This window comes from Quercus robur, chromosome 8 (genome assembly GCF_932294415.1).
Source record: "Quercus robur chromosome 8, dhQueRobu3.1, whole genome shotgun sequence".
Lineage (NCBI taxonomy): Eukaryota > Viridiplantae > Streptophyta > Magnoliopsida > Fagales > Fagaceae > Quercus > Quercus robur.
Genome location: NC_065541.1, coordinates 34,510,811 through 34,524,869, shown reverse-complemented (window position 1 = coordinate 34,524,869; position 14,059 = coordinate 34,510,811). Strand labels below are relative to the sequence as shown.

At 32.8% G+C, this 14,059-nt stretch overlaps 1 protein-coding gene across 1 annotated transcript; it reads left to right on the top strand.

Annotated features, from left to right (window-relative positions):
* The first annotated feature begins 5,766 nt into the window (after nucleotides 1-5,766).
* LOC126695315 (uncharacterized) lies at nucleotides 5,767-12,679 on the top strand. The gene is made up of 3 exons (XM_050392010.1): nucleotides 5,767-6,133; nucleotides 6,837-6,860; nucleotides 11,945-12,679. The coding sequence occupies exons 1-3, from the start codon at nucleotides 5,932-5,934 to the stop codon at nucleotides 12,289-12,291; spliced, it is 573 nt and encodes a 190-aa protein (XP_050247967.1). The 5' UTR covers nucleotides 5,767-5,931; the 3' UTR covers nucleotides 12,292-12,679.
* Nucleotides 12,680-14,059: the final 1,380 nt, after the last annotated feature.

Genomic DNA, 14,059 nt, shown 5'->3' with positions numbered 1-14,059 from the left:
TCTTCTATAAAACTTCCTGAGAATAGCGAAAATGATAGAGGAAAGAATGACACTCCAAGAATTGTGATATTAAGGGGCAGAATACGGTGGTAGCAAGTAGCAAGTAGTGGAGGTGAAGGCAAAGAAATGAGGAGAGAGAAAGAGAGAGGAGGTAGACATTTATGGGAGAGGGAGAGTTTGGGGCTTGGGCGGCTGATGAGAGAGTAAGGTGGTGGGTATCTAAATAATTTCTAGGGTTTAAAATTGTGATGCTGTCGTTTTGTTTGTTTTTGTATTTATTTATTTTTAACCTAACTACCAAAACAACGTAGTTTTGGAACGAATATTAAACTTAATGTCAGATCCAAAACACGTTGTTTTGGTATCAGAGTATTCGCGCACAGTGCTTCAACACCGTACATCCAGTGTTTTTGCACTGTGTGTGCACTGTAGCTGCAACAGTACTTTGGTTTCATGAGTCCCTTTTTTGTTTCAACCCTTTTGTTTATTCAACTGGCACCATAGCTATAATGCCTAAAGTTTTTTTTTTTTTAGTAATCGGTTTGTGTTTTTTTTTTCTTTTAAATATTGATGTAAGCTGACATTTATATTGTTATACTGACACAACAAATTTCACAATATTTTCACAATTATTGACGTGTCAATTTCTTATAAGTCGAAATAAAATAATAAAAAATGAGACTGTAGCCAACCACAACTGAAAATAAATGTTTTTAAAAAATATTACAACTTATTGTTATCACAATATTTTCACAATTGTTGAGATCTCAGTTTCTTATAGATCAAATAAAAAAAAATGCTAAGTCCACAACATTTTAACATTAATTTCTACAGTGCCTAAAGTTTTTTTTTCCCAATAATCAGTTTGACCAACCATAATTGAAAATAAGTGTTTTGAGAAAATGTTACAACACTTATTGTTATCACAATATTTTTACAATTGTTGAGATCTCAGTTTAAAAAATATGCTAAATCCACAATATTTTAACATTAATTTCACAACAAATCATAGGTAAGCTATTATTGATGGATAGCACTGAAGCTACAGTGTTTTTGGTTTATTCAATTGGCACTGTAGCTACAATGCCTAAAGTTTTTTTTTTCCCCCTAGTAATCGGTTTGTGTTTTTTTTTTTTTTTTTGAAATATTTATGTAAGCTGGCATATATATTGTTATACTGACACAACAAATTTCATAATATTTTCACAATTATTGACATGCCAATTTCTTATAAGTCGAAATAAAATACTAAAATATGAGATTGTGACTAATCACAATTGAAAATAAATGTTTTGAGAAAATGTTACAACACTTACTATTATCACAATATTTTCACAATTGTTAAGATCTTAGTTTCTTATAAATCAAATAAAAAAATGCTAAGTCCACAACATTTTAATATTAATTTCTACCGTGCCTAAATTTTTTTTTTCCCAGTATTCGGATTGTGTTTTTTTTTTTTCTTTTAAATATTTATGTAAGCTAGCATATATATTGTTATATCGACACAACAAATTTCACAATATTTTTACAAATATTAAAGTATCAATTTCTTACAAGTCGAAATAAAATAATAAAATATAAAACTATAACCAACCACAATTGAAAATAAATGTTTTAAGAATAAAAATAACAATGTTATCAGTTTAAAACCAATAATAACTTGTCATTTATAATTTATTTTAAAAATGTTATAAATGTAGCATTTCTCTCAAATAAAATAAAATAAATATCTATTCAGATCCTAAAAATGAAGATATTGTGAAAATATTGTGATATTTTGTTGTATTCTTAGACTTCTTTTTTAATATAGTCAAATTAGGTGACATTATTATATAGTTCATGAGATGCATAATATGTGATTTAGTCACAGAAGATATAAGTCACAAGTTTTTTGTAAACTCAGAATTTTAGTTCGTAGTCAATGATGAAATTGGGTATTTCATCTGCGAAGATTATAACATATCAACTAAGATAATTTGTCTTGATAATGGAAGTGGAGACTTCTAATTGATGTGTTGATATGTTTTAAGTGTTAAGGCATATTGAACTAGACTGCTGTGAGATTTATTATTCTACTAACGACTGTCAAATGAATAATAAATCTCACGACTTCTATTTACATCAATTTTTAATCCTGAGAGAATAATGAACCTGACCATGAAGTGTAAGTTGCTTTGATATATCAGGATTGAGATCTAAAGTCACGATCAAAACCTTAGTATGTTGGGCAGCCACATTTAGTATTGAAGAAACATATATTCTCGAGATGGAATTCATAATCTCTTAACGGAGATATAAAATATTCTCTTGAGATAAGTTTAATGGGTTTGGTTATTCAGAATGTTAGGCCTAACCACTTTAGTAAGGAGTTACCAAAGTATATATCTATGAAATTGGATTTCATAAATATATGATGAATAATTTAAAGGATTAAACTGGGTACTCAACGATTAAGATGTAGTGATCTTTAAAGTCGCAATCAACATTCATGACTTTTTATTACTACGAATGTTTTATGAAGGGGTTGAATGTATAATAAAGTCTTGGAATATAATTTATTAATAAGGCCTAAAATGTAATTATATTTATATAGTGATATTAAATATAATAATGGTAATTTTGGACTTGTCAAGAGTTGGCAGAAAGGCCCAAAATCCATTAAAGCTAGTGTCTTATTTGTTCTCTTTTGGTCTCACTCCAAACCACATATTAAAGTCCAATTGGAATGGCCCAAAAAGCTAACCCAATTAGATAATCAATTATAAGGAGAGAAACATACAGAATTTTGTAAGAGAATGAAATGGTGTGTTTGTGAGTGTAAGCCACTCTCTTATTCTCTTTTGAATACATTCATATAAACTGATTGAGAGACCACACTTCTTAGGCACAAGTGGAATTGGAGTGAAGATTAAAAATGTTCATAAGTACTTCTAATATTTGGTTTTGAAATTCACCACACCAAGGTACACTTTATTGTTCTTAAATTCTGAAATTTACATAGTACATGTTATCAATTGCAAATGAAGTAGATATGTTAATTTTCTGCTACGTATGTTTTGTATGCAATACAAACTATGTTTTTCTAACAAATAACTTTTATGTTGTCCTAGCCACGGTTATCAACAAGGTTATCAGGATTGAGATCTTATACAGTGAGAGGGTTTGGAGACCGGATCAGAGGATTGACACAAGGATCTTAAAATCATATTTTTGGATTAAAAAAATATACTAAAAAAAACCTATAATTATAATTCATAATATATATATATATATATATATATTTATATATACACCAAAGAAGCATTGAACATAAGTAAGTTTTGACATAAATTACTAATAAAAGTCAGAGTGCCAAATTACAAATACAATAAACAAAGTTCAAAAGTTACAACTAACAAATACCAAGTTATAAGTTCTAATACCACAAATATATATAATATCTCATATAAACAACTCAAAATAAATAACAATACATAATGTCTCACATAAATAACACAAATCAAATAAAAATGTACAATACTACTATTATTTGCTGATCATTCATTAGATCCTTAAATAATAGTAATATTGTACAGGCCAAGTAACAAAATCTCAAATCCTATATCAAGTTCATCTCCATTTGCTAATACCCGTACACTAGTCAAGAACACATTATATCAATTATAATTTCATTGCTCGTAACAAAAGGTAAGCATCTAATGACCATTATGAGTCATACAACTCGTATTTAGCCAATCTTCCCATGAGTAAGCAACTAACAGCCAGAATTCCATTAAACAATTACTAAGATAGTAAGATTCATGAAACAATCTTTCTAACATTGATAAATTATAATTAGTGAGTGTCTATGTCAAGCAACTAATCAACACCGAAATTACCACAAAAAAAAAAAAAAAAACATTGTCGGCATCAATGTTCTCCCTCACAGCAGCACCACCGTCAGATTTCTAAGTTTCTCGCACTTGCTCTCTACACTCTAGTATTTTCTGTCTTCTATGATTATGTTAATTAAGTTAAGCCATTAAGGTGACGTGAGACTCCAGTTTTTTTTTAGCATTATTTTAATGCATTTTTTTAATCAATTTGGGTTGGGGCTGCTAGGCTAATCTATATATTGCTTAAAAAAGAAAAGAAAAGATCTTTAGTATCATTATGAAACCTAGATCCTATAAGATCCGGATTGAGACTACACAAATAAAAATGGTGATGAAAAATAAAAATAGTGTTAATGATGAATTCATATAAATATGATTATTTACCAATTACATTTCACAATTCACAACTTACCATCACAAAAAATAATCAAAAAAAATTTGCTGAAATACACTGAGTTTGCATAACAAAATTGGGAGTTTAAAATAGGTTATCATTATTTTGTCAAAATAATTACACAATGAAAAATAAGAACAGAGGCTATTGTACACCTTAGGTGTGATGGTTACTCTATAAGTATAAGTACTTGAGGGTAGGGATGTCAATTCGAGTTAGTGTGTCGGGTTCATGTCGTGTCGAGGTAGAGGTATTCAACTAAATGACTCAATCCTAACCCGACCAATTTAATAATCATGTCATGATCCTTTAACCCTAACCCGACCTGTTAATAAGGCAGGTTGACCTGACCCATCCCATTTGACACACTTAATAAATGAGTCGTGTTGGGTTGACACGAATGTAACACAACCTATTTCAACCTACATAATATTAAATATAACATCCATCTAGAATTTTTTTTTTTTTTTTTTAGATCCCAAAAAGCAGTGCATACACTTCAAATCTTCAACTCACATTCAAAATAATATAGTTCAACAAAAATATAACATTCATTTAGAAATAAGTTCTTTACACTCTGAAAGAAATGCATACACTTCAACCCAAATTCAAAATAACAAAATTTAACAAAAATAAAATAACATAGTTCAACAAAAATATAATATCCTTGGAACTCGTTAAATGCTAAGTATCAATATTGAAAGAATTTGAGCAAACAGTAGACTAATCCTAACTATGACCACGATTATCATTTATAGATTCTTTGTTGATATCCAAATTCATAACATCTTCCACAAGCTCATCCAATTTTATTTGTACAAGTTCTATGCCAAAAAAAAAAAAAAAGTATTAGTAGTTCTAGGATCTGAAAGTTTCAATTTCCAATTATATCTCTTGTAAATTTTTGTAATTACTCACTTTTCTTTTTAAATTTAAAATATATGTTGGATATAAAAGGTATTTGACAAATTTAAAATAAAATAAATATTTATTTGTTATATGAGTTAAACGGGTTGTGTTAAGTGGGTCATTTCGGGTTGACACAAATAAATTGGCGTGTCAAACGTGTTTATTGCGGGTTATGCAGGTTGACCCGCTTATGACACGTTTATTATCGTATCGCTTTTGAGTCGACCCGTTTATGACCAAAACTCATTAAGGCCCAACCCTAACTCGAAAAAACTTGTGTCGGGTTCATGTCGTGTTCGCGGGCTGGGTCAAACATTAATACCCCTACTTGACACGAGTTTAAGGGCCGAGATTCGAGTTTCAAAGAGCAAGTTTAAAAAAGAGAAATACAAGGTAACACTATATATTAGCGTATACTACGCCGTATAAGAACACATCCCAATCCCATTACAGATTTACAGCTCTCAATCTCAAAGCCGTTGAATGTTGGAACTTTGAAACAGAGTTTTTATTTTTATTTAAATAGCAAATAAAATAAAATAAATAAATAAATAATGGTAATTGGTAAATGTAAAAGAAGGTTGAAGGTGGGAACTGGGAATAGCTGAAAGAAGAGGAGAAAAAGTCAAGCTGATTTAGGCTACCGACTACTACCACTTCTTCTTCACATACACATCTCTCCCTCTCTCTCTCTCTCTCTCTCTCTTTCATTCATATTTCTGGTTGGATTAGCTGAGAAAATCAATAAAAATGGGAATGAATAATCCATTAGTGTTGAAGGTTGGGTTAGTAGTGGTGGGTCTCTGTATAGCCGGTTACATATTGGGTCCACCGCTCTATTGGCACTTCATGGAAGGTTTAGCCGCCGTGAGCCATTCCTCCTCCGCCTCTTACTCTTGCCCACCTTGCCAATGTGACTGTTCCTCTCAGCCTCTTCTCTCTATCCCCGAAGGTACTAAGATTCTTTTCTTCTCTTTTTTTAATGTTGTTTCTCAGATCTGCTTAAATATGCTTCCTTTTTAAATGTTTGATCTTGCAGATCTCGTGCGTTGATGGGTGCACTGTTTCGATTATTGGGTTTTTTTTTCTCTTTTGGTTTCTTGTATGTTGGGGTAATTTATCTGGGTTGGTTTTAGTTTTTAGTTATATATGCCATGCCACTCAGACATGTTGAAGTAACTAATATGTGGTGCTTTAATAGCTTTCTTTTGTGAATCTGTCTTCCATGGTGTCCAATTGGCTTCAGATCTATGCTGGATTGGTACGGATGAATTTGTATTTAAGTGCATGATATGAACTTTGGACTGGTGTTTTCAGATATTTGGTTTTCTGCACTCACTGAATTTCAACTTTTCAAAGATCTTTTTTCTTGTTTCTTTTATGTTTATTGTTTTGCTTGTTGAAAAATGTGATTTTAGTGCCTATGAATATGATTCTATGAAGAAGTGTGTTAGGTGGGGTTTCCTGATAGGCTGTCATTCTTTCTTTGCAATGATAGAACACTCCCTAAATTTTCTTTGCTCATTTGCTTGTTGTGAATAATACTCCACTTGCTTTGCTGGATTATATGACGTTTGATATTCCTCTCCTACCTTCTGGTAGTTATGATAATCAAACATATACTTATTTCAGTTTCATTTCCTGTACTTATGCAGGATTGGGCAATGGTTCCTTTGCAGGTTAGTTTCCGTCTCATGAATTAACCGTTCAATATGTTTTAGGTTGATTTGGTATATGAAACCCAAAGAAATTACTTTTTCCTAAATATTGTTTTTGATAAATAATGATTTTTATTGAACCAAAAAAAGAGTTACCCAAGTATACAGGATGTATACAACTGGGGACCAATACTTTTTCCTTAATATTGTTCCTGTTGTAAATTTATTTGGTATATGAAACCTGAAAGAAACTTACTTTTTCCTTAATATTGAGTAGTACACACATTTGCATGGAAGTAGGAATGGAGAATATGTTGTTACTTCTTGCAATTAGACAGTGTGCAGTTCTCTTTGTGATGGATCACTATTTTGGCTTGTACAATATTCTATTCAGATGAACTTTGTCTAGTTTTTGGTTGTGTTCCTTTCAAATTTCCTTTACAACTTACACCTCTAAACATAGAAGGTACTTAATATGCATAGAAGGTACTTAATATGGGTCTTGGTGTAGGAAGGAATTGCAAAATATGAAATAAAAGGGAAACAAAAGAGAGTGGACAAATCCTCGGCTTCATCACCTAGAATCTGTTTGAAACCCTAGGCCTGAACATTTAAGGGTTCTTGGAATCGCCACCAAGCTTAGAGAAACTTCTTTAAGCAGGAAATTTATTATTCCAATTACTATGCTTTAAACTATTTTTGGAGGCTCTTTTTAATAGGCTTCAGGGATTACATTAAGGCACAATTGCATCCCATAAAATCCTTAACAAGAAATATAGTTCAAAATTCAAAAATAAAGTTTGGAAGAAAAACTGAAATAATTTGATTGTGCTCCTTCCATCATTCTCCTATGGTTGGAGAAAATTTGACCTCATGTTTTGAAGTGTTTTAGGATAAGATAATGGTGCTTGACACTGCACCAAATCTTGAAGCACTTTTGGCATCACTGAGGGGTGAGAAGCCTTGTGCTCGACCACATTATTAAATGCATTTGAATGATAAAATCTATTGGTGGAATTAATATTGATAATTCATCCTTAGGAAACCCCATCATATTAGACATTTTCACTTTGTGCACCTTAGAAGGTTGATGAATAACAGGTGCATCAAACTCAATTTTCATAATATGTGCATCCTCTAATTCTTGGCACTTGTTGAAAAATCTCCACTTCAATTAGTGACTCTCCAACATGCCATGTTGTGTCTAACACACATGGTTTTGGCAGTAGTTAGTCTATGTTTGTTAGCACCTGTATTACTTTTTCAGTACCAGGTTCAGGTGGTATATGAGGTTCCCTTATAACCAGGGTTTCATCACCAACACCATTGTCTCCCGTGTCTCCCATCTGTGAAATTGTGGTTTGATTGCAGGGATGAGCCATTGGGATAAGCCATTAACTTGATTATGTGGACAAGTCTCAAATGACTCTCAGTATGGCTTCCATAGATACTAGAGTAGGCTAAGGTGTAGGACTAGAAACTATGCAAACATTCATCTTGTCTGTTTCAAATTGCGCCACGTAGCCAGTAGCAGGTTTTTTTTCTTCTTGTCTTGGATTGTTTATTTGGATCAGGACAGATATTTCCTCTGATAGGGGCTGCTATTGGTATCTCCTCTCCTTATAATTTTAGGTGGAGTAGAGGCCATGGGTTCAAGAACCATTAGGTGTGTGTAAGCTATCAATAATAAAAATTAAAAAAAAATCTTTTGATAGGACTATGGAACATATATCTCTATGAATTTTTTCTTTCATTTCTTCCCAAATAGGCTTGTCCTTTCCGAGGTGACAGTAATACCATAACAATAGTCCCTAATTCTACCTATCAGTTTCATCTTGGCAAATCTAAGATTCTTATTATCTGATAAATCTATTTGATTAAAGAATTAGTCCATGTCATATAACCAATTAATGAAGATCCATGGGTTTTGACGACCATCACAGGCACCTCTAAAATTACCATTGTACATTAATATAATAAACTTCAACAAATTGAAATAAGATTTGGCTTGTGACATAAGCTAGGCTAATTCTTGGCATGTGCTGCCATGGATCACACGGTTAGGCTGGGTCTTGAGTCTGGACCATAGAAAAATGCTAGTGGGCTTTATTTATTTGTTTTTTTTTAAAAAAAAAAAAAAAAAAAAGAAACAACAGCCATGTAGATCAAAAAATAAATGTCATAGAGGGCTTCTCAGTTTTACCAAAAGAAAGTTGTTCAGAGATGAGGGTCGGCATGGAAATGATCGTGGGCATCTTTGCAGTTGAACTTTGTCAATGTGGTGGTTGATTGGTATGGATCGAGCAAGGGGAGTTGCATCCAGGGAAGGGGATTGGCATGGCTGGTGATCAAAGGCAACCACACCACTTGGCTCTAGCGGCAATTAAATGAAGTTCCAGCATGAGCTTTACTTGATCATATATCGATGAGTTGAGTTTTCTGTAGTGGTTTGGTAGTGGGGTCAAGTGGGTGAGTGTGGTAGCACAAGAGTCAGTAGCATTCAAGTCAGTGTGACGTTGGGTTTAGGACCTGCTACAGAAGCCACTGGTTGAGGGCAATGACTTGATGGATTGTGATAAATTTGGATGACTGGCAAGAGTAGTGGGTTTGGATTGGAAATTGAGAGTTGATGGTTGTGGGGTATGTTTGTGGGTTCACAGGGCTAAGTTCATGGTGGTTTGGGGTTGTCTGGGTTAGAGGCTTGGGGGTTGTTTATGGTGGCTTTCGGCACTGATCTGTGAGAGTGGCAACCTTTTTTCTTTCTTTTTTTTCTTTTTTATTGCTTTGGGTTATGATTAATATTATGAGTTTACTAGGTATTTTGTGGGTTATGGGTAGGTTGAGTGGTTTAAGATTCCAACAACTTTGACTTGTTAATGAGTTTGATGGATTTGGGTGACAATGTAGTTCACTGGCACAGCTTGTAACAGGGATCATATTCTGCTTTGGTAACAAATTTGATGCAAGGCAAAATTGCAAAGTTGGAAATAAAAGGGAAAACAAGAGAATAACAAATCCTTGACTTCCCCACTAGAATCTACCTAAAATCCTAGGCTTCACCATCAAGCTTAGAGAATATCTCTAATTAGAAAAATGCTTATTTCAATAACAATGCTTTGAACCATTCCTAGATCCTCTTTTTTATAGGCTTCTGGGTTCTATTAAAGCACAATTAAATTCCATAAAATCCTCAACAGTTACAGCTAAATTTAAAATTCAAAAAGAACCATAAGTCAAAATTCAGAAATGAAATATGGAGAAATTTTGAAATAATAAATTCTGAAATAATTCTGGTTGTACTTTCTTTATCAATTTTAATCTAAATTTTGAACACTGAGATACAAATGTTCCCCCTGTTAACTATAAAGGGATGTTGGGAGGTTTATCAAGTTTTAGTTTTTTATTGGCTTTTGACATGATGTCAATTGGAGTAACAATCTCTTTCTAAGATTTACTTCAACACTTCAAAGTTAATTCAAATTTTTATCGGGGTGAATTTGGCCACCTCTCACAGATATAAAATCTTTTCAATTTTAAACTCATTTCTTATTGGATATATTTTATAATTACATTGAATTTTATGGTATCTAGTCACATATATAGAATATTATCCTAGTCGCTAACACATACACGGCACAGAAAAGTAAACAAAAAATGTTTATAGATGCTACATATTTATTTAACAAATGTTAATAAATTAAAAATCAAATTAGAGATTTTGTAGAAAATAACTTTCCTGTCAATTAAGGGAGTAACAAAGAGTATGACTTTAAATAAAGTAGAATGGAGAAAGAATACAAGTGCTAACTAATCTGTCGAGTATCCATAGCCGACCCCAAAATTTTGGAGCTAAGGCTTTGTTTGTTGTTGTTGTTGTAGAATATAACTACCTAATTTAAGTAGATTTTATTTGGAGTAGACAAAATCTAATTTAATATGAATTTGTTTAGTGTTTGGTTGCTTTATCCAAAAGAAAATGAGTTCTAATTAGTTTAAACTAGCATGGTTTAGTGCTATTCATAACTCTAAAAACAAAATTACAAAAGTATTAGAATGATAATGTGGAAAAAAGTGGACTTTCAAAAGCTTATGTGGTAACATTAGAAGAAGTCAACAAAAAGTAATAAGTTTTCATTGGGACCATGGCTTATGTTGTTGTATTGAAAAGTGAAATAGACAATAATATTATCATTTATTCATTATGGTTTTTGGTAGTGTCCCACTTTTTTTGTATTCATTTTTCTTGTTTCCATGGGTGTTGAGCCACCTTAAAGGATGGATTTATGACCTAAAATTTATTTAATGTGACCTGCCAGATCTGGTGGCTGGTGCAGTCCTCTTATAATCTATTTGCTGTTTTAATGAGGTTAAATAGTTTGTATTTTAATGTGGAAACTGAGGTGGACCGCTCACAGTTTTTTGTATGTGAAGACAACAGAATATATAATGGGTAATAATTAAGGCATTGAAATTCATGAGTTTTTTTTTTTTTTTTTTTTTGCTTGCACCACTAATAATACTAATTGGTGTCTTAGCTTGATGATAAAAAACAGTTATCATGGAGTGAACACCATAGATTGAAGTTCTATCTTATCTATCAAAATAACAAATAATACTGATTGAAGTAGTAAAATGGGACATCTTAATTAAGGAAGTAGTAATAGAAAAAATTGACAAGGTAAGATTCCCATTTATTCATCAGAAGGAAGTAGGAATAGAAAGTATGATTTTGGACATAAGAGAATGACAAAGAAGAATACATGTGGTCAACCCCCAACTGTTCTGTTGATGATATGTAGCTGGCCCCAAAGTTTTAGGACTAAGATTTTGTTGTTGTACTAGTATCCCATAGGAACCATACTGATAATAAACCTTACTTTATGTTTACTTGTGATGTGAAGTCTGCTGGTTACTGGAATGAAATACACTGTATTTGACTATTTTTTTTTTCTTTGAACTTATTTGGTCATCGGAAATCAACTAGCAGTATAAAGCAAAATGATGATGTACTTGAAGGATGATAATGAGGATTTGGTTTTTTGAATCCCAGTTCTTTTGGTAACCAAAACTGCTTTCTTTTTGTTGGATTGGCGTATATAATGCAGATTGTGCAAAGCATGACCCAGAGGTGAGTGAAGACACTGAAAAGAATTTTGCAGAGCTATTGACAGAGGAACTGAAGCTACGGGAAGCCACATCTTTGGAAAATGAGCAGCGTGCTGACATGGCTCTGCTTGAGGCAAAGAAAATCACGTCCCAGTATCAAAAGGAGGCAGACAAGTGCAATTCAGGCATGGAAACATGTGAGGAAGCAAGGGAAAAATCTGAAGCTGCATTAGTGGCTCAAAAGAAACTAACTGCAATGTGGGAGCTCAGAGCTCGTCAGAGAGGATGGAAAGAAGGGATTGCCAAATCTCATGCTCAGACTCAGGGAAATGTCCAGACTGCCTAAAAGAAGACCATGGCCCTGTGAGGAACAATTTTAAGGCAAGGCAACTGTTCTACATGGTACCGATTCTTTATGCTGGCAGTGATGAATTTTTACTAGGCCTCTCCTCCAAGAGGATTCTTCATAAATCTGTCCATCTTTTTAAGCAATATAAATTATATATTATCATTAATAGTCAAGTATAGAAACCTCATCACTATTAAGCCTTACGGAAACTGCCAATCCCAATCGGTGCAAAAATGCCCAGATTTCTCATTTTTCCACCCCAATTTTAGTTAAAGGTTCCACTTGTAAGATTCATAAACTAGAGACTAATATTTTTGGTCTTATTTCCAAGCCAAACTAGAAATTGTGATTAAATGTGAAAATATTTCCCTTTCTTACTTGAAAATTCCTATTTTGTACCTATCAAAAAAATAAAAAATTCCTATTCTGTCACTTGATGTAGCTGCTTATCATGCATGGTGAACTTTTTGGTGTGCCGATCAGATTGATTTCTTCTTGTTACAAGAAGCTCAAATATGGAACTTGAAACTCAGAGCATGTTTTATAAACTATTATATTTTATTTTTTAAGAGAAGAGTCCATCAATATATTATTCAAGTAGTTGGTAAATCAGCATGAACAAAATCAACAATACCTGGAGGAACAGATTCTATCCAAACTAAAAGCGGAAAGGACAACCTAACTCTCTTAGTCAAGGCATTTGCAACATAATTACCATGTCTAACAGTATGAGAATCTTATCCATGAGTGGTGTCATCCATTCTTATTCACAATCCCTAAAATCTAAAGACTCTCATGTATAAACCATCACTTTCCCTTATTCAACAACAACCATCAGCCCCTTAGGAGGCACAATCCCAAAAATATTTCCTTTGTCCCCACGGCAAGGCCTTCCCCCTCTTCTTTTGGTTCTCATCCTCAACCTCTACCTGAAATCCCATACAACAAATATTTCCAGCCCCTCCAAAGCTACAAAAACAGTGCAAAAAGCCTTCTCAAACTCCAAAGAAAACTGCAAAAAGTTCTCATTCCTTTTATACCTAAACATCAAACCCAGCCCACGTGCATTAATTCCTTAAGGCTCAATCTAAATACAATCCATCAGATTTCCAAAGAACTTCAGGCCCACACCAATAAAAATTAGTAGGCTTAATTTTGTTCTTTCGCAAGTCCATTTACAACATAGGCCCAAACCAGCCCATACATCATATTCGCTCAAAACCAACAAAGTCAAAGCCCAAAATCACATTTTGGCCTTACAATTTTCACAAAAATACTTTTTGACTCCTAAAATTTACAAAATTTGCACAAAGGCCCTTTAGGCAACAAAAATGCATTTTCAATCTCATTTTGTGCCAAAATAATATTTTTTTTTTCCATTTAAAAATAATAAATCATCAACTGACATTATCCTCATATTTATATGCATTTAACCTTAGTGTTCTTGTTATTTCTTTGCGTCCCTTTGCATGATATAAAATATGCTATGCTATGCTATATTATGGAGGGAAGTAAGTCTCACTTAAATTCCTTATGCAATTTACATTCCTAGTAAATGCCATACAATCACATGTTTAGTAGCTATGCTTTTTTGATCTTGATTTCTAAAATAAATTGTTCACATGTACATGCATACTCATGTCTCCCTAGGGTAGATTATACATGTTATGCATTCACATGTCATCTTAGGATAGATTCCTATACACATCATGAATTCAAATGTCACCCTAGGATAGTTTTGCTTCATTTTATTACAGAGCACATG

Bases quoted from the DNA above. Each gene is read 5' to 3' on its own strand.
- LOC126695315 (XM_050392010.1), top strand. From the start codon at position 5,932: ATGGGAATGAATAATCCATTAGTGTTGAAGGTTGGGTTAGTAGTGGTG. The intron at 6,134-6,836 runs GTACTAAGATTC...GTACTTATGCAG, and splicing joins TCTTCTCTCTATCCCCGAAG to GATTGGGCAATGGTTCCTTT. The intron at 6,861-11,944 runs GTTAGTTTCCGT...TATATAATGCAG, and splicing joins GGGCAATGGTTCCTTTGCAG to ATTGTGCAAAGCATGACCCA.